This window comes from Rana temporaria, chromosome 3 (genome assembly GCF_905171775.1).
Source record: "Rana temporaria chromosome 3, aRanTem1.1, whole genome shotgun sequence".
Taxonomy (NCBI): Eukaryota; Metazoa; Chordata; class Amphibia; order Anura; family Ranidae; genus Rana; species Rana temporaria.
In genome coordinates, this window is record NC_053491.1 from 134,256,600 (window position 1) to 134,278,672 (window position 22,073).

General features: G+C 40.5%; 1 protein-coding gene across 8 annotated transcripts in view; it reads left to right on the plus strand.

Moving 5' to 3' along the window:
* The window catches only part of CACNA2D1 (calcium voltage-gated channel auxiliary subunit alpha2delta 1), an 856,738-nt gene that overhangs the window by 790,012 nt on the left and 44,653 nt on the right, over positions 1 to 22,073 (plus strand). For all 8 annotated transcript variants that reach the window (XM_040343442.1, XM_040343444.1, XM_040343443.1 and 5 more), the window contains 8 exons: positions 1,037 to 1,140; positions 1,716 to 1,802; positions 5,996 to 6,063; positions 14,130 to 14,171; positions 16,607 to 16,678; positions 17,993 to 18,145; positions 18,222 to 18,274; positions 21,124 to 21,179. In XM_040343442.1, the coding sequence (XP_040199376.1) occupies positions 1,037 to 1,140; positions 1,716 to 1,802; positions 5,996 to 6,063; positions 14,130 to 14,171; positions 16,607 to 16,678; positions 17,993 to 18,145; positions 18,222 to 18,274; positions 21,124 to 21,179 (635 nt within the window). The remainder of the gene's footprint in view (positions 1 to 1,036; positions 1,141 to 1,715; positions 1,803 to 5,995; positions 6,064 to 14,129; positions 14,172 to 16,606; positions 16,679 to 17,992; positions 18,146 to 18,221; positions 18,275 to 21,123; positions 21,180 to 22,073) is intronic.

Sequence of the window (22,073 nt, forward strand, 5' to 3'; positions counted from 1 at the left end):
TGTGAATTTACATGTATATAAAGTTCTACTACACACACACATATATGTACACACACGTACTGTATGTACACAAGTTCAGTATGTACAGACACACACATCATGTCATGTCTTTGGAACAAGTAAGACATTAAAAGATAACTAGACTGGATGCTACAAAACATACCTACTGTACACAAATTAATTCATAAGGCCTATAGTGCATTGTTTGCTTTTTTTTACAGTGAAAATCATCTTCTTAAAGAATTTGTTACTTACAGGCACCTAACTACCTGAAAAATATTTTCAAATGTATTATTTTTTTAGGAATAAAGATACCGTATTAACTCGAGTATAAGCCAAGTTTTTCAGCACATTTTTTTGTGCTGAAAATGCCCCCCTCGGCTTATACTCGAGTCACCTTTTTGCGCCTGATCTCCCGGACTTTGGGGACCCGGTACCAAACTTGGCACACATGTAGCCCCACTTTTCCTCTACAAGTGTGCAAAGTTTGTTGTCCAGGAAACCTAGGGCTGGGAAGCACTGATTTTTCAAAGCCAGGCACCCCTTCCATAGACTCCCATGTTAAACGGTAATTTCTCTGGTGACTTTGGGGCCTCGTACTTGCCAGTCGTAGGTCCCCTGGACCCGGAACTTGACACACATGTAGCCCCATTTCTCCTCTACAAGTGTGCAAAGATTGTTGGTATAGTGAGGCATGGGCACAGTAAGGCATGAACACAGTGAGGCATGCACATGGACACAGTGAGGCATGCAGATGGACACCCTAGGCTTATAATCACGTCAATACGTTTTCCCAGTTTTTTGTGGTAAAATTAAGTGTCTCTGCTTATTTTCGGGTCGTCTTATACTCGAGTATATACGGTAATTAAAATATTTGTCTGGATTTAAGCATTTGGCTTTATATTTGCAATACAGGTATAGACCCCTGCCCCTCCGATATGGCATTGCAACATTTATGAATAGCATTTATATTCATTCTGGAACCTAGCTTTGTACATTTTTTCTGATTTTACTATTTTGGTTAAATTTTTTTTAGTGCTGGGGAGTACTGGTTTGAAGATCCTGAAACATATGAGGACAGTTTTTACAAGCGCAGTTTGGATAATGACATATACATTTTTACAGCGCCTTTTTTCAACAGTAAGTTTTCACTAATCTTTATAATGTCAAAAATGTCCCAAATTTATGACTATTGTTTTATTTGACAAAAGAACATCTCAGGCCCCGTACACACGGCCGAGGAACTCGACGTGCCAAACACATCGAGTTCCTCGGCGAGTTCAGCCCTGAAGCCGCCGAGGAGCTCGGCGGGCCGAGTTCTCCCATAGAACAACGAGAAAATAGAGAACATGTTCTCTATTTTCTCGACGAGTTCCTCGGCGGCTCCATCGGGCCGAAAGTGTACACACGACAGAGTTTCTCGGCAAAATCCGGCTCTGACCGAGTTTCTCGCTGAATTCTGCCGAGAAACTCGTGTGTACGGGGCCTCACACATTGTTTCACTTTTTTTAAATATGATAAAACTATGCTCTCTAATCCTATACCCCTGTGACTGTTAAAAAAAACTCAGTCTCAACTGTAATCTTCTACTAAAACTCCAGTCTGTTATAAAGGTTGCAACTTGGTTTAGAGATCTGTCTTTCTTCTAGCATTCTGTTTCTATCAGCTCCTGTCTCAGTATACATTTTATTCACTTTGTGCTGTTTTTAAACTAGGAACTGGGCTGGCTTCTTTCGATAATGGTATAATGGTTAGCAAAGCAGTGGAAATAACCATTGAAGGCAAATTACTTAAGCCTGCTGGTGAGTAGCCTTATTGAGAATTTGAAATTTGCACCTCACTTTTAGGACAGTAGGACACATCTGCATTGCTAGATCCCATTGTTAAGAAAAAAAATAAAATAAGAAGTGCCCTCAGACTCCTTCATGTTGGCCAAATGATATTCTTTAGAGCCTAGCAAAAAGATGATATGGTCTTAAATAAGAATGATCTTTTAACCCTACTTTTCCCATGGGTCACAGAAATGCACTTGGTTCTACACTCCTGTGACCCATTTCAGCCGGCAGCAGGCTAAAGTCCGTCATCAACTGATGAAGGCTCTGGATCGATCCTGACTTTAATATTCCGATCCACCCAAATGTTTTGACCAGCAGCTCTCTCAGCCTCTCAGTGTTCCTCTAAGAGCCTGTGCCAATCATTTACATCCCTTCCAAAACCCAGCACTTTAGTGAGCACCAGAGAGGCAGAGAGCGGGAGACTGACATGACAGTCATCGGCTCTCTGCTCACTGAAGATCAATAACTGAGCGATCAGTGGTCTTTGATTGCTCAGTTCATGGACTAGAGCAGGGTTATCCAAACTATGGACCTCCAGCTGTTGTGGAACTACACGTCCCATGATACATTGTAAAACTCTGACATTCAGAGACATTACTAGGCACAATGAGGATTGCAGTTCCTGAACAACTGGAGGGACATAGTTGGGAGTCCCCTGGTCTAGAGGCATCAGGGGGCAGCTGGGATCAGTGCTACATCCACCTTTGTGAGTATTTTTCTTTCCCACATTTCTGTTTTAAAGTGGAACTTCACTCTCTCAATCATTATTGATTATTTGTAATCCTTATGCTGCTAGCAATAGTAAATAGATAGGGAAGTATATCATAATTACTTGTTTTAATGACATTTCTTCAGTTACTTCCTAGTTTCCATGGCATACATCCTAGGGGTCTTCAGGAGGGGAGGAGGGGTTTGCTGAGCGAAGCACGCCCTCCTGCTTGTATTCCTGAGCTAAGGGCAGATGGATTTGAGTTAGTAAATGCTACATAAATCATCTGCCCTTACTCAAGATGGCCACTAGCAGAAATGCTAGGGGGTGTTTTTAAAAGTGGTTTCTCAGCAAAATAAAGCATGTAGACATGAATGGATGCCTGATTTTTCTTTAAATAACAAAAATTTATAAAATAGCATTTTTGGTACTCATATGCAGTGTAGATCAGCTTTAAGATTAAAGCACATCAATGAAGCAGGGTTTGCATATGCACCAAACACATGTTGCTAACTCATGTGGATAAATAGAATTCTTCCATAGAAAAACTATTTTTTAAAACCATAACACACACCAGTAAGATTATTTTCCTTATATTGTAGCTTACCGTTCCTTAGATGTGATGGCTGCAGCCATTTTATTTTTCAGGCTTTCCTTACTTTTAATTTCACCTGGTGATCTAGTCAGTAGGTCTGTTTTTTTTTCAAAAGAACAACCTCCCCAGCAGAATGTAACAGTTAAAAAGATTAGACAAACACATTAACACTAGCAGGGGTGCGTACAATGATCAGTTTTTATTTATTCATGTAATACTTTTATCCCAAAAGGAAAAAAAACTGTTTGCTGTAACTGCCTATAAAGTATTATCTGGAGTTCGGTTTCAATTTCTTAGTGTATCTAAATCTGCCAGTACATCTAAAACTCTCCTCCCCTCAGACTGACAATGTTGCTGTCCATAGGTGCCCCCTGTGCTAATTCAGCCAGAGTGGGGGCACTCTAATACAGGATATGTGTTACTGGCCAGAGCAACAGGTGAAATAGAGGCAAAAAATAAATAAGAATGATACAGCCATCACACCTAATGATTGGTAAGTTGCAATATGTTACATTTTTGGTTTTGGGTTAATTCCACTTTCAAACAACACTATCAGCTTGCCCATGCAAAACAAAGTGACAGTGATTTTGTCAACGACGCTCCCCCACTCCTCCACCTCCCTTACACTTAGATTGCCAGTGCTCCTTCAACAGTGCTTCCTCCTGAGCAGCCAGAAACAATACCTATCACTTTTAGGTATGTGAAATCTAACGTAGAAAGCTCTGTGTTGGTAAACAACACAGAACTCTGTGCACTAACAGGCGATCTTGCTGTTTTTTTATTCCCTGCATAAAAAAATGTTATATAGTAAAAGCAGCACATATTACACACATTACACATTGTTAGGCACAAGGGTAACCACTTGATTGCCCATAAATGTTAACCCCTTCCCAGCCAGTGCAATTAGTACAGTAACAGTGTATAGTATTAGCATGTATCACTGTATTTATTAGTCACTATACTCTCCAGCCAGAATCGGCTATTGTCAGATTGTCCGCCACACTTTCACACTCAAAGTCGTGACTAGTATATAAAAAAAATTCACTGTATATACCATAGTTTGTAGACGCAATAACTGTAACGCAAACCAAAGACATGTAGCAGAATACACTTTGGCCTAAATTCATGAAGAAATTTGATTTTTAATTTTTTTTAATATGTTTTATAGCAGAAAGTGAAAAATATATATATATTTTTTTCAAAACGTTCTTTTTTTCGTTTATATGATAAAAAATAAAGAATGATGTGGTGATCAAAAAATCTCAATTTGTGTGAAAAAAATTATATAAATTTCATTTGTGTACAGTGGTGTCATATGGTTGTGCAATTGTCAGCTAAAGTAGCGCAGTGTTGAATAGCAAAAATGGCCTGGAAATGGGGGGTAAAATCTTCCGGAGGGTAAGTTGTTAAATTAGTTGCAGTGTTTTTTTTTGTAATGACTGCATACAGTTTGCAGATCTGTATTGTATCGTATTTATTAAAAGTAATTGCATTTTTAGTGAACTTATTCTTTTTTACCTCTACCCTTCCTCTCCTCTAGCACTTGTGTCATACAATATACTTACCTACAACATTACTGTTCTGTGATCTGTGCAGCCTTCCTGTCACTGAACAGCCTCTGGCCAAAACCTTCTGAGCTGTACTGATGTGTGTGAACCGCAGCTTCCATTTTATTTATTTTTTTTATATGGGAATCTTGGGCCAGATTCAGGTAGAATTACGTTACGCCGCGGCGGCGTAATGTATCCCATTTACGTTACACTGCCGCAGGTTTACAGCGTAAGTGCCTGATTCACAAAGCTCTTACCTGTAAACTTGCGGCGGTGTAACGTAAATCCGCTCGGCGCAAGCCCACCTAATTCAAATGGGGCGGGCACCATTTAAATTAGGCGCGTTCCCGCGCTGAACGTTCTGCGCATGCTCCGTTAGGAAATTTCCAGACGTGCTTTGCGCGAAATTACGGCGCCCCGACGTTTTTTTTGAACGCCGACGTGCGTTACGTCGTTTCGTATTCCCGGACGTCTTACGCCAAAAAAAAAATTGAAATTCGACGCGGGAACGACGGCCATACTTTAACATGGCTGTTCTAAAGATAAGCCATGATAAAGCAGGCGGAAGTTTGCGACGTGAAAAACCGACTAGCGACGACGTAAGAGATTGCGACGAACGCGCGTATCTTCGTGGATCGCCGTAAGTAGTCATTTGCATATTCTACGCCGACCGCAATGGAATCGCCACCTAGCGGCCGGCCTAGAATTGCATCCTAAGATCCGACGGTGTAAGTCAATTACACCTGTCGGATCTTAGGGCTATCTATGCGCAACTGATTCTATGAATCAGCCGCATAGTTAGGACGGGCGGATCACAGAGATACGATGGCATATCAGGAGATACGCCGTTGTATGTCTTTTGTGAATCTGGCCCCTTGTCGGCTAGGCTGTGGCCTTGCTTTCCATAAAAGTGAATAAAAACTTTAGAACACAAATACACCCTAGAAGATTTATAAAGACATCAGACTGAAACTGTACAGTGCAGGGCAGGCAACACGGTCAAGATCCTCTGGCAGTAGTGTTGAAGGTAAGTACAATCTATACTGACATATTGTGGAAGGGGAGGGAGTAAAAAACACCAACAGTACCAAAAGTGCACTTATCCTTTAAACCAAATAAGCCTGCTGGGTCATTTATTGGTTAGAAAAAGCTGAGTTAATGTATTTTAAGCGTTCCCAATGTAGTTGTTGGCTGTTAGATTTTACAGTCACAAAATAAAACTTTTACAACTTTTCTGGAATAGTAATTTGTTTAAGACACTTACAAATATACAGAGTTACAGGAATTTCACTTATTTGCATTTTAGTTGTTGGAGTTAAAATAGACATTGATATCTGGATGAGGAATTTTACAAATGCTACCGCCAAAGAACCGGTATGTATGTATTTTCATTTTGTGAATCTTGCAAGGGGAAATGTGTGGTGAGAAATAAATCTATTAACTGTAATATGTGTGTTAAGCTTATCAGAGCTGTTTGTACCATGTAGTCCATAAATGACAATTGGGCAGGGCTGATAATACTGCTTGAGATTTCACTGCAGCAGAATGCTCAGGATATAAGATACTCACTGGATTTCTGGCAGTATCAAAACAGGTGTTTTTTGCACTTTTCAGATAAAACATTTTTATTTTTTTTTACCTTTTTTTTTACTTTTACTTTTAACAAACAAAAAGGAGCAAATAAAAGTTAATAGGTATTGCTTACATACACTTTAAAAACAGCTTACAGGTAATTAAATACAATATGTAACCAAGAGGTAAATTATCAGTGCATAGTGGAATTAAAAGCAACCCTACCGTACCCTTCCTGTTGAGAGTGTACTAAAACTGCCTCCATACTGTATACTAAATAACAATCAGATTGTTAAAGCACAGTATCACCAACTGTTTGTAGGAGGGAGTGACCTACAACAGTATGCATGGCTTGTACATTCCTAAATTTTCCTAATATACTTTTTATTTTTTGTTTTACAAACTTTTTATTGAAAAAATAACAGTATACGAGAACAGACAAATTCCACAAAGATGACATAGGAATACAAAACAATACAGTAAGATTGTAATTAGGTGATATAGACATACTGAGGCGCTCAATATAACTTTCAATAAAACTGGATCACCAAATAAGTTTTGTCCAATGGCAAACAAATCAAAAATCAAAGAGGCATACTATTATCTGTGAATAGACAAAGAATAAAAATGTTATAGCATCTCAAAAGAAAATGGAATTGAATGGAAAGAATAGGCAGTCACCAGATACTTCTTGAGCTTCTCCCCTCTGGCCTGCTCGGTCCCTGGCTTGAAACACAAGGCTACTCTTCAAAAGAGAAAAGTGCAGCAATTACAAACCTAGCGTGAAATCAATTGATCCTCAACAATTAGCCAGGGTAGCTATACCTGGCAGGTAAATTTTGGAGCAACTAGGGTGCTACACTTGTATATACCACTGGGAACTACAAGTCAATCTCCTGCAGTGGCAGATGGGTCTTGTGGCTCACTCATTTACAGATCTCTCTATGAATGACAGAGCCACACTCAGCAGTGCCGATTTCAGAGAAGAACCCCCACATGTCATTCTGTGGGTAGGTGTGGTTGATGTTGCACCCTAAATATTGGAGTAACATGTATCATGTTGCAAAAGGTGAAGTTAGCCTTTAACTATACCAGAGAAAGTGGTGCCATTCTTTTCTCTACGCTGTATGGGCAGGTCAAAGTGGCTGAACAGGATCATAAATATTTTGAAAGGTAGAACTATTTATATATACAGAATATTCAAACATACAACATATATAATATGTGTGTTTTTACTTTTGTGGCTAGCTGTTAATTTGAATGATAATCAAATTTTGGATATTGAACTGTATCTAGATAGCTTGAGAATTTCTGCAAAGTAAAAATATTACAAGTAGGGACGAGCTTCGAGTTCCAGTCAAACTCACGTTCGACTCGAACATTGCCTGTTCACCGAACAGCGAACAATTTAGGGTGTTCGCGGCAAATTCGAAAATCCGCAGAACACACTGGAAAAGTCTATGGGAGAAATCTATAGTGCTAATTTTAAAGGCTTATATGCAAGTTATTGTCATAAAAAGTGTTTGGGGACCTGGGTCCTGCCCCAGGGGACATGTATCAATGCAAAAAAAGTTTTAAAAAAACGGCAGTCGGGAGCAGTGATTTTAATAATGCTTAAAGTGAAACAATAAAAGTGAAATATTCCTTTAAATTTCGTACCTAGGGGGTGTGTAAAGTATGCCTGTAAAGCATCGCTTGTTTCCCGTGCTTAGAACTGTCCCTGCATAAAGTGTCATTTCTAAAGGATAAAAAGTCATTTAAAATCACTGCTCCTGAAAAAACTGCTGTTTTTAAAACTTTTTTGCATTGATACATGTCCCCAGGGGCAGGACCTGGGTCCCCAATTACTTTTTAGGACAATAACGTGCATATTATCCTTTAAAATTAGCACTTTCGATTTTAAATGTTCGAGTCCCATAGACTTTAATGGGGTTCTAAAGTTTACACAAACTTTTGGTCTGTTCGCAGGTTCTGGTGTGAACCGAACATGGGCTAGTACAGAGGTATTGAATAAGGAGACCAAACAACAATTTGATACAACATTTTTATTTAACTTTGGTAAAATTGGCCACGGTGTCATCCATAAAATGTGGGGGCGGGGTTACAAAAATGTTCTCAATAAATAAATTAAATTACAAAAGGCCAAATTGGCTAAACTTAAAACTTTAAAATCAAATTAATTTCTGTCCATCCAGCAAAAGCTGGACGACTACTCCCCCCATACAGACGACCCCATGACTTATTATGACAAACTGACAGGTAAGGGTGGGCGGGCGGGCGATGCTGCTTGTCAGGAGATGTGACTGAGCAAATCGCCTCAGCCTCTCCCTTATATAGGCTCGTCCAGTGCGGATTTTACCTCACGCGAACGGACCTATCAGAGAAGGGGGCTGCCGCAGCTGACCAATCAGAGGCTGTTACTACCCCAGAGCGCGGCAGCCCACTTCTCCCTCTGCTCTATCCCATGCAGGCTCAGCATACTGCCGTAGCCTCACATGGGCTAGTACAGAGGTATTGAATAAGGAGACCAAACAACAATTTGATACAACATTTTTATTTAACTTTGGTAAAATTGGCCACGGTGTCATCCATAAAATGTGGGGGCGGGGTTACAAAAATTTTCTCAATAAATAAATTAAATTACAAAAGGCCAAATTGGCTAAACTTAAAACTTTAAAATCAAATTAATTTCTGTCCATCCAGCAAAAGCTGGACGACTACTCCCCACCGGCCGGGGCCAACCGCGAAGCTGTTGGCCGAGGCCCCCCCACCACCGTGGCTGATTCGATCATGGACTGGATACCCATATTAAAAATGTCCAGGCCAATGCCTGACAGATGAATTTGGTCAACCCGAAACAACCCAGGCAAAAAACCCTCTAACTCGGAATGACGAAAGGAAGAGCCACCAATTGAAGGCATAAAACTATGAATCGTCCTATTTAGCCGTCTGCGGATTCTATCCACGTAGAAAAGGGTGCCGTGCGGCGACCATAACAGCCTGGGAACCATCTCAGAATATACTAACACTGAACCTGGGAACATTTGAGTTATGGAATAGAGATCCCTTTTCATTTCACATAACAAGTCCCATGTGTTGAATTTACCCAAGTCATTAGCCCCCACGTGGATAACTATCACTTGGGGTTGAGGCCAGACAGAAGACAAATAAGCTAGGTGGTCTTTTAAATTGCGCCACCGCATACCTCTAACACCTGACCATAAAATTAAAAATAAATCAGGATCAAGCCCCAGGTTAGCAGAGTATGATCTGGATCCGGAGTGCTTGTAAGCCCAGAACACGTAGGAGTGACCTATGACCCAAGCGATATTCCTGGATAAATCTGAAAGAGAATCATAAAGTTAGAAGACTGGGACGAACATATAACTTATATCTATTGCTGCCCCACCTGCCCACTTTTTTAACCTTACTCTCTGAAAAACCTATAGAATCAGCTGTGGTGGCAGCGCCAATTCGGAAAGAATGGGAAGAAAATTGGTACCCAGATAAATTCAAGCGCTTCAAACAGGAGGCCAAAACAGCTGAGAACTGGTACCTAGTTAGAGAGGACAAGTCTTCATGAATAAAAAAGGAATCGTTACTCAATGGTCTGACCAAAAGATAATTACGAACATGAAACACGGGACAGATAGCCTCATTAGGAGAACTGGATAAAGAAAACCACTGGCCAACCTGAGAGGACTTTGATCTGGACAAAAACAGACGGACAGAACCGACGTCAAACTGAACATGAGAAAAACGGAGAAATGAAAAAGCGTTTCTATTTGCTGCAGTAAACTCACCTAACCGAAGGGCTCCAAAGAATGCTATAGAGAAAGCAGCCTTAAAAAGCAAAGATTCGAAATTGGATGAGCAGACATCTTGAAGGATCTGAAGAAGATCGATCAAAATGGGGATAGATATGGGACGCCTATTATCTAAAGAGGGCCTAGACTTTTTGAGGCCCTTCAAAACCTGGGTGACCTGAAAGAAAGAGGTAAGAGCAGGAAGGCCTGCAAACTTAAGGAAAAAAGAAACTCCAGCCAATATTTTACCTATGGAAGCTGGGGACAGATTAGACTGAATGAGAAAGGACAAAAAAGACAAAGCCACGTAAGAAGACACATCTAGTGGATCCAAACCCAATGGTTGACAGAAAGAGCACCATTTGTGCCATGAAAGCCTATAATCCCTCCAGGTGTTTTCCGCTACTGAAGCCTTGAGATTCCGGAATATTATTCCCAAATTAAGCCCCAGAGGAAGTCTGGGCAAGGGGTGCCATGTTGATCCGCTGATGGCGCCAACTCTCGGAATCTCTTGAACTGTGAACGAGATAAAGAATCTGCTATGTTATTTTCTTTACCTGCAATATGCTCAGCTCTCAACCATATATTACAGTTCATACAATGAAGTACAAGGAAACGCAATAACCTCAGAACGGGATCAGACTTAGAGGACAGAGTATTGATGGCAAAAAAGACACCTTTATTATCCGTATGAACTAAGATTCTACGATTCCTAAAGATGTCTTCCCACACAACCACCGACACAATCACTGGAAAGAGCTCCAACAGAACTAGATTTTGAAGTATCTCCTTCTGGAGCCAATCAGGGTGCCAGGACTGGGCGCACCAGCGCCCATCCAAGAAAGCCCCGAACCCAGCAGAGCCAGCTGCATCGGTGAAGAATTCCAACTGAGAACTATTAATAAAGTCCATTTGCCAGGCCGAGGAACCATTAAACTCATTTAAAAAAGCATCCCAAATTCTTAGATCATCCTTGATGCTTTTTGAAATTCGGAAATGAGCGTAAGGGTTCACCATACCTTTTATGGCTAACGAGAACCTGCGCGAAAATACCCTCGCCATAGGGATGACTCTGGCTGCAAAAGCAAAAAGACCCAGCAAAGATTGTGCCTCCTTTAAGCACACCTTCTTACTGACAAGAAAGGTTGCAATCATAGACTTCATTTTATGTATCTTCTGTTGTGGCAATCTGAATTCCATTCGTTCGGAGTCAACCGTGATCCCCAAAAATTCAATAACTGTCGTGGGAAAAACTGTTTTCTCCTGGGCCAGAGGCACGCCAAAGTCATGACAAACGTCAAAGAAAACCTGTAAAGCTTCCATACACACTGATGACCCCCGGGGACCTAAAAACAAGAAGTCATCTAGATAATGTAGGATAAGGCCTTGAGGGATAACGACTGACACGACCCAATGTAAGAAGGAGGAAAAAGCCTCGAAATAAAAGCATGACATAGAAAACCCCATTGGCATGCATTTATCAAAATAATATTTATTCAAAAATTGAAAACCCAAAGAATTGAAGCCTTGTGGATGCACGGGAAGAAGGCGGAAAGCCGACTTAATATCAGCCTTTGCTAGCACAGCCCCTTGCCCTGCTTGCCTCAAAAGACACAAAGCCTCATCAAATGAGGCGTAGCAGACTGGAGCCTCCACAGAGGCAACTTCGTCATTGAGTGACGAATGCGGTGGGTAAGATAGGTGGTGGATCAGTCTGAACGCACCCAGCTCTTTCTTGGGTACGATGCCCAAAGGGGACAACCGGAAATTAGAGAATGGCGGGTCATTAAAGGGGCCAGCCACCCTACCCTCAGACAATTCTTTGCAAATTTTCTCAAGCACTAAGTTAGAGTGCATGGATACCGATAGTAAATTTTTAACTGGTGTACACCCTGAACCAGTAAAGGATGGCACTAAGAAACCATTGGCAAAACCTTCAGTTAGCAGAGCCGCCATCCTGTGGTCTGGATAGCGCTCGAGCCATGGGCGCATTCTTGCCAGGCTCACCGGAGTCGGGGCCTTTCCCATGTGTGTCCTTGGGTCCTGAATGAGAGGAACTAGCGGCAGCTTTACGAAAACATCTGCTCGCCGCGTGAGTACCGCCACAATAAGAACACTCATGTTTGTATCTACAATTCAATAAGAATTTACATTGACCCTCATTGAATGCAAAGCATACACCCTTCCTGACTGGACTCTGACCATTTGAAGCGGGGCGAGGGGTGAACTGGGGCCTAGGTGGCAGCATAAGGTTTAACCATAAACCAACGTCCTTAGCCCCCCAATGCAGCGATGGGTGCACAGCTAGTTTTTGACGGAAATTCTCGTCATATGAGAACCATGCGGAGCCGCCAAAGTGGCGAAAGGCCTCCGCAATAATATCCAGGTGTTGGAATAAACCTGAGCACTTCCCCGGGAAGCGTTCTCCCATAACTGCTGAATAGATACAGAACGCTTGCAGCCAGTTTTGAAATGTCTTAGGAACCGCTCTCCTCCTATCTTCCTCTGTTCTTTCGCTGGACTGCCTGTCAGATTTAGCCAAAAACTCCTTAGAAGCAGGGAGAAGTGATAATATATCGAGATATTCACCCCTCCAAATTTTTTCTTTGACTGACTTAGACAGATGAAAACCCAGCGGGGATAAACTGCAAGGGAGGGGTTCCTTAAAGGAAGACTCGCTGACCATAGCAGCCGAGGATCTGAGGGGTAAAGTATTATTAACAGCAGGACACCTCACACTCGATCTGACAGTAACATCCTTATTTAGCAGAGAGGGATGACCAGCCTCATGCCACACCACACCAACCTCCTCCATATCAATAGCATTATCGCTATTTCCAGCACCAGTCTCCTGTGCACTCTGACTTACTGTGCATGCCTGAGTACTCAGACTCTCACCTGGTTGCACATACATATTTACATTTTGTGAGGTAAAATCCGCATCATGTATACCTTTGAACTGCTGCACAATGACAGACAAAGATTCAATTAGACTAGAAAATGCAGATAACTGGTTAACATTACTGAAAACAACTTCAGGTAAAACATGCTCACCCAAGTCCCCAGGAGGGGGGGAAGAGGCAGCGCTGCTCCCTTGCTGGCAAGAAGCACCTCTTGTTGCAGCTCCCTCAGCTTGAGGAGCTAAATTATTGGTCTTACATTTCTTTTTTCTTCCAGGCTGTTTCCTGGGGGCGCCCACGCTCATCTCTGGTACTGCAGCTGGGCTGACAGATAAAACAGAGCCACTCTCCTCAGACAGGCAACGCTTCAGCCACTCTTCACCTCCCCTGCTCTCCGCCTTCTCTAGGAGTCTACATAAGAGCTCCTCACGGCTGTCCTGCACAGCGCGCTTCATCCTGAGAGAGAGGGAGAGGCGGGCGATGCTGCTTGTCAGGAGATGTGACTGAGCAAATCGCCTCAGCCTCTCCCTTATATAGGCTCGTCCAGTGCGGATTTTACCTCACGCGAACGGACCTATCAGAGAAGGGGGCTGCCGCAGCTGACCAATCAGAGGCTGTTACTACCCCAGAGCGCGGCAGCCCACTTCTCCCTCTGCTCTATCCCATGCAGGCTCAGCATACTGCCGTAGCCTCACAGGGTGGGTGTTCGGCTCATTCCTTATAACAAGAAATGCATGAAATGCAGAAATGGGTTTCATCATAGAACTACATAAATCAAATGCTGATCTTCTGAGCAGCACAATTATTTGCTGCCTTGAAATGAATCAATCGTGGCATTTAACATCTTACAACTGTCAGTGTGTATCACAAGCAAATACCATTACTGCACTGTCCTATAATTTGCAGCCTTCTAGATAGTCTCTCATAATTACAATTTAGGCACTGTTTAAATAAATAATTAAAGCATCTTTAATTGTTCTATTGCAGATCATAAGTAACAAATATCAGATATTTTTGCCGTATACTTGAACTTCTGTTTATGAAGGGAATATGTGCTTGTATGTAAAAGAATGTGCTGTTGTCTTGAGTTCAGACCAAGTGCTTGATTGTATCCCTCTGAGCACGTCTTAATGAATACAATTTTTCCATTTCCTCTTTGCAGTGTAAGATCGATGATGTCTGTAACTGTAAAATGGACAGCTCGGTAAGAGTTCTTAAATTTCAGTAAATTAGGATTCTGCTGCTACAGCTGTGGTTTTCCCAGCTGAGAGGACTGTGCTCACTGATAATTTTGGAGGAAATATGATATATACAGTTTAAGTAAAATGTTTTTTAAAGTATTCTTTGTGGAAAAGTTTTGAAGTCAAATGGCAGCATCAGTTTATTTTTGCTAGTTCATATATGGTGATGGACATTTATGTAAAAGTGGAAAATTAGGCTATTTTTAGAGCCCTTACTGTTGAAAAATTACCATTAGATATTATTTATGTCTTTCCTTCTGTCATTAATGTGTATGTCACAAACTGCTTGCTGCCTGGTACAACATTTAAAGCAAACCATGGTTAGAATAAACTTAGGCCTCGTACACACCATAGGTTAACCAGAGGACAACGGTCTGAAGGACCGTTTTCATCGGTTAAAACCGATCGTGTGTGGGCCCCATGGGTTATTTAACCATAGGTTAAAAAAAAAGCCAACTTGCTTTAAAATTAACCTATGGATTCCTAACCGATAGGTCAAAACTGATCGTTAGTAGGCACGACCATCGGTTAAAAATCCACGCATGCTCAGAATCAAGTCAACGCATACTTGGAAGCATTGAACTTCGGGTTTTTTCAGCACGTCGTTGTGTTTTACGTCACCGCGTTCTGACACGATCGGTTATTTAACTTATGGTGTGTAGGCGTGACGGACCATCAGTCAGCTTCATCGGTTAACCGATGACAACGGTCCTTCAGACCGTTGTCCTCTGGTTAACCTATCGTGTGTGCGAGGCTTTAATGTCACCCCCAGATGCCATTAGGTGCCTCTAATTTTGTAAAACGATGGCCCCAGCATGTCCTGAGAGCATTCTAACTCATGGTAGAGCAATGTCCCATTTTATAAAGGTGGTAGGATATACGGTACTTACACCTGATGTTACTTATCCTGACATCAGACTATAGTTACCTTTATGAAAGGTCTGGGGGATTAAATCACATACAGGGGACAGTAGTAGCAATAATGTTAATTATTATTGTGACTACCCAAATCCTTTGCGTCTTTTATTTTATCAGGGGATAATACATAAAGTCTAAACCCTCAGGAAAAAGAATATATTGGGCCAGATTCACAGACAATTACGTTACTCCACGGCGGCGTAACGTATCTCATTTACGTTACACAGGTTTACAGCGTAAGTGCCCGATTCACAAAGCTCTTACCTGTAAACTTGCGGCGGTGTAACGTAAATGCGCTCGGCGCAAGCCGGCCTAATTCAAATGGGGCGGGCACCATTTAAATTAGGCGCGTTTCCGTGCCGAACGTTCTGCGCTTGCTCCATTAGGAAATTTCCCGAAGAGCATTGCGCGAAATTACGGCGCCCCGACGTTTTTTTTTAAATGCGACGTGCGTTACGGCGTTTCATATTCCCGGACGTCTTACACGAAAAAAAAAAAATTGAAATTTGGCGCGGTGAACGACGGCCATACTTTAACATGGCTGATCTAAAGATAAGCCATGTTAAAGCAGGTGTAACTTTGAGACGGGTAAAAACGACTAGCGACGATGTACAGGATTGCGACGAACGCGCGGATCTTCGTGGATCGCCGTAACTAGTCATTTGCATATTCTACGCCGACCGCAATGGAATCGCCACCTAGCGGCCGGCATAGAATTGCATCCTAAGATCCGACAGTGTAAGTCAATTACACCTGTCGGATCTTATGGCTATCTATGCGTAACTGATTCTATGAATCACAGAGATACGTTGGCGTATCAGGAGATACGCCGTCGTATCTCTTCTGTGAATCTGGCCCATAGTCTCAGAAAGTATGCATTTGGGTTATTATATTATTTTATTGGATTTTGTACACAGGCGTATAACTGCTTCATCAAGTGGCTGTGTATCAGCGAATGTAATTAGAATCCCTGTTTATTGAAGTTTACTGAAGGAAAGCTGTAAATTATTGTTCTAAGTAAGGGTGTCCTCTAAATACATTAATCTAACTTTAATTTTAGAACTAGTAGAAGGCACATGTGCATGCTCCTAGTTCTCACACCTTGCACTTGTCTTAAAATAATGATAGAGAATTAGTCAATATGATTCACAATCATATGATCACAGTGACAGTGATTTGTGGTTATCATATGAGGTTTGTTTGCAAGAAAAACAGGGTTCCAAATAAAAACCTTCTGTGTTTTATCTAATCTTTATTAGAAGGTGGTACAACAAATAACACTGGACAGTACTGTCACTAATTGGTAGCTGTGTTGTACTCAACAGTACCAGTAATAGGATAAGTGAGTTAAAATATTTGGAAATCTTTTTCCCTAGAACACAGATATAAGTACAGATGTATTCCAGTCAACAGAACATATGTGAGGATGTAAGATCAGTTCATGTACAAACTGACCTCTTTATACTGACTTATTTTATAGCAATTGGACTGCGTAATTCTTGATGATGGCGGTTTTCTTTTGATGTCAAATCAGAAGAGTTACAATTCACAGGTCTGTACCTGTAATTTTATTTCTTGTCTCCTGGGAGGAACTGCACTAATCTGAAAGCTTCAATGCAGTTTATAGTTGCAAAATATAACTGTGTAAGCTTTAATATGATTTTTTCCATCAGATTAGTTTTGAAGATAACTGCATGTGAAATATGTATTGAAAATATATTTAAAAGTGTGTGTTGGTATTACCAAACCCAGAAACACCTTACATATGGAAGTATTGTTTTACACATAAAATTTAGCGAAATGGATAGCAGATGCTAAGCTTTTGTTTAAACTTGGCATACAGCAACCAAGACAGTATGTATGCTAATCTTTTCACTCGAACTGGATGACTTGCAAATACTTTTCTGTGTAGAGTAAAATAATAATTTCGCAAGGGCTAGTCTTAAGAATGTATCTTTTAAATACAGATATAACAAATCTGAGAATTATGAAATAGAATCCAAAATGCCTTTTTTATGGGAAATGGCCCATGTAGACTTTTTAAAACGGTTGTATACCCGCAAAAAAAAACCTGTAAGGCAAAGGCATAATGAGCTAGTATGCACCGCATGCTAGCCCATTATGAAATACTTATTTTAGAACAAAGCGCCCGTACCGCCTCCCGGTCACCGCTGAAGGAGCTGACATGTTCCCTTTGACAACCACAACCCTTGTCTGGTGGTTGTGGGGGTCTGCAGGTGGGGAGCTTATGGGAATCTGGAAGCCCCCTTTAACAAAGGGGACCCCCAGATCCCAGCCCCCCCCTATTTGAATTGGTAAGGGGTACATTAAAGGGGGCTTCCAGATTCCGAAAACCCTCCCCGCCCGCAGACCCCCACAACCACCAGACAAGGATTGTGGGGATGAGGCCTTATTCCAGCTGTGAAAGTGTTTGCAAATTTGCTATTTACACACATATGTCATACAACACAGCCAGGAAGATCATCATCTACTTCGTGGTTTAGCTCTATGCTTCCTGGATCATCTGCCTGCTATCTCAACAGGAGCATTGTCAAGTGAGAAGCACAAAATGGAGAGGTGACATTAGAAGATGTATTGCTGAACCAGGATATATGGTGTTTGACCCTGCTATGTGACACACGGGTACATAAAAAGATTGGCAGTGCAATATTACAGATCTTGTGTCATTTACTGTGTAACACTAAACATAAATGTTTCATATATGTTTTTAGCAGTGTACCTGGATTTCCACTTGAATGCATTTCTTTTCATATGTTGTTCCGAAGTCACTTCATTTGAATTGAAACGTGAATGCTCATGCCTTGATGTATTTTTATCTGTTCTGTCCTTGTGTTTGCATTTTTAGATTGGCAAATTTTTTGGAGAGATTGACCCAAGTCTAATGAAAAAGCTTGTTAACATTTCTGTATATGCATTTAATAAGTCTTATGACTACCAGTCCGTGTGTGATCCAGGTGAAGAGCCAGCAAAAACAGCTGCGCCCCGCTCTGTCTTTGTGGTATGTAATATCTCTGAACAATTATTGAACATACCGTAACAGTTTTATTGCATACTAAACTGAATATCTTTTGTAGCCTACAATAGCTGATATTTTAAATCTTGGATGGTGGGCTTCTGCTGCTGCTTGGTAAGTTATCCTTTCTGATATAACAATATAAATATAAAAATCTAAATGTCTGTAGTTTAAGCTTAACACCATGATTTATCACATTTTACTTACTTAAAAGAGTAACTCCACTTTTATTGAAAAAAAAAACAGTCCCCCTGGGTGATCTATGTACGTTGCAAGGATTATAACAACCTTTGTTGCAGATTCTGACCTTTTGTTATTCTAAAGAAATCCCTGTGTGTTCCTCTGTGCCCCTGTTGGAAAGTGAGTCTAATGGGGGTGGTTTCATATTTATCAATCAGCTGTGCACCTGGCAGGGCACTAATGAGGAAATCTGCTGGGTCTGCATCCCTATAAACGTATTGGGAGTATCTCACCAAAAAGGAAATTTTTGTTGCAGGGGATGCCTGAAATCGGACTTGTATCTTAGTGTAGACTTCTGGGAAAATCGGTGAGCCAATCACACAAGCAGGAAATTATGTTTCTGGGGAGTGGTCAGTACACATTCTGTGTACAGAACAACAAAGGGTAGCCATATTGCACTGCATTTGCAGAATGTTAAAGCAGCTGCAGATTGAAAAGAAAGGGTCATTTTTAATAACATTCAAATACAAGATGACTTGCTTCACAATTGTATATGCTATATTATTTTTTCTTTGTTTGCTATTTTTTTCTCCATGAAAAGGGAGTTATCCTTTAGGTTTAAGGGCCTAGTTTTTTTTTCACAAGAAAAAAGGGCCTAAACTTTAAAACAGGGGTAGTATTTTTAGTGGTTGTCTAAAATGAACAACTATCATTAATCACTTTGCTAGGGCCACCTCTAGTGCATGCTTATACAATAAAACCCCACCCACTCCTAGAGACTCCAGTTAATTGCTAGTGTCCTTAGGTGGTGGACCTCTTCTTCTTTGGATATTTTTTTCATATTTAAACCTTTCCTTTTTTTCTTCTGATTTGTTTATGCATTGCCCTTGGCTATCTGTTCATTTATAGATTGGTCACCCTTGGTGTATCCAATCTAGTGGGGTCAGCCGGTAAAGTTGCTATTCTTGCCATGTTGTTGCAATGAGTGTAAGTAGCTTCATGGTTCAATAGAGTTTCAGGGCAGTGATCCATCCCTATGGTTCCAAGACTGGAAGACCCCATGATGGGCAAAGCCTGGAGCCATAATAGGCCTAGTGACATGGACAAAGTAAAACAGGGTTTCCCTGTACCATTCCTGGCTGTACACATCCTGCAATGCTTAGCACACACTCAGATATGGTGCAGTAATGGGGAGTTATTGATTTTGTTGTAATAATTTACATCATGCTTGTCTCTGACAGCTCCGTGAATTACACCTATTTTTAAATTTGGTGATATTTTCCCATCCGCACTGGCTCAGAATGGTTATGTCATTGTAATACATCTCCTGGCTGTCCCATTTCCACCCACTATTTTGGCCAAACATATGCATGCCATGTTTGCTGCATTTCTTGCCTTCTTCTGCTACAGAGACACAGCCGAGAAACATAGTCAGCACCTGGGTATAAGTTACACCTGCATTGCAGATATACAACACCCCATTTCTTTGCATCCATTCAGTGAATACTCCACAGAATCCCCTCACCTATCAATGCTGGATCACAGGTGCAAGGGAGCTTGGACAAAAAAATACCATGTGCTCTGCCAGTGGCCTATAAAAAAAAAACACAAAACACTGTTCAGGGTGATCGCTGTTCCCTTGTCCTGGTGCAATGTCCTATTATAACATTGCTCCCCCTGATTTTAGCTCTCTCTCAGGCACACATAATGCAACCTATCTGACAAAATCTGATTTTCTGCCACTGTGTATGAATTTTTGGGAAAACATTTGGCACTCTTAGATTGGTTTGGTTTTACCAAAGTAGATTGCTCCACCACAACATAATCAGCCAATGTCCAAAGGACTATTCAGTTCTGTCAAACCTTTATCTGGTCAATCAACTATTTAAAGTCTGCTCTCCAGCCCTCGTGCAATCTAAAGTACTTGGATCTAATCTTGGACACAGCCCAAGTCAGAATGTTCCTTAGCTTTTTTTTCATATTCCTTGCATGTGATTGGGTATTCTTTGCAAAGTGAATCTTTATCTAATTTACTAAGTTCTGGAGCACTGCTCTGGTGCAACTGCATTTTGCAAAGTTCAGTAAATCAACCCCTTAGACTGATCAGGAAGATCTTATATCTTAGTATTTTGTTTAGGAAAGTGCATTAGAAGGCCTGTATCAATAGCTTCAAAACACTGTAAGGAAATAGTCAACAGTAACGTTTTTTCAGATACTCAGTTTATCTGTGGACAGTAAAAATGTGATTGCAAAACTACACTTCATTTCATTTACCAGTGCTCAGATAACACACATTAGTACTAAATTACTAAATATTTACTAAATCAATTATTCTAAATTACACACAAATTAGATCTGCATTTACTGCAGAATTGGAACGTAGAAGCAGAGCATAATCCAGTAAGGAAAAACTTAATATAGAGCTGTTACTGTTGTACTATGATTTGTGACTTAGGGGTTCTGTCTAAATCATCATGTACCTGGCAGCTCATTAATCCCTCCTTGAACTTTGATCTGCTATGTTTCTCACACCAAAAAATAATACATTTTGCTTTAACCTATGATAAACGTTATCAGAGAAACATATATAGTTTTTTAAGGGGGAACAACTGCCAAATGATATAAGTGTAATACAGAGTATGGTACATTCTATGGGAACACATATAAAGACTCTTTACTTGGTGTCTACTGATAATGCAACTCATGTTAATGTTACTATTGAAAATTGTATGCTTAACTGAAAAGTGAAAAGTGGAAATACTAATTATTGGTTTATACTTTAGGTCCATATTACAGCAGTTATTATGGAGTCTTACCTTACCACACTTTAATGAGGCTGGTATGTTGGAATATTTTATATGTATTTTTATATTCATCTACTAAATTGGTAATATTTGTTAGTATTTAAAGAATGCATATTTGAACGCTTAAAGGCTAAGTTCACCTTTGTTCACTTTTTTTATTTTCTAAATTCCAGCTCCCCTATGTACCAATATACAAGGACATACTTTAGATCATGACACAGGAAGAAGTTGACCAGCTAAGAGTAGATAATGCAAGGTGTATGCTAATGAGATCAGCTGGTCAACTCCTGTCATGACCTAAAGTCTGTCCTGGAAGTAAGGCAGAAGTAATCGAGCAGTGTTTTTAACTGCAGGGCACTTATATCCCCTTCCTGCTCTCACACTTTGAATGACAATTACACAGTCATGCAACACTGTACCCAAACAAAACTTATTTCGGTGGTATTTATTCACTTCTGGGGTTTTTTCTTGATGATATTAGTAAAAAAAAGAGCAAACATTTAAAAAAAAAAACACTTTTTGTGTTTTTAGTTTCTAGTATAACATTTTGCAAATAAATAATTTGTGTTCATAAATGTGGGCCAAATGTTATATTGCTACATATCTTTGGTATAAATAACCCAAATTAGTGTATATTATTTGGTCTTTGTTAAAGTTATATCGTCTACAAGCCATGGTGCAAATCATTAAAAATTGATCACACTTGATGTACTGACAGGCTTTCTAAATATTTGAAGCCCTGAAATATCAAGACAGTACAAATACCCCCCAAATTACCCCTTTTTGGAAAGTCCAAGGTATTTAGTAGGAGGCATGGTGAGTTTTTTGAAGTTGTAATTTTTTCCCACTATTCTTGGGAAAATTAAGACTTTTTTTAATGAAATATTGTCATAATAAGTTATTTCTCACACAGCATAAGCAAACGTCCA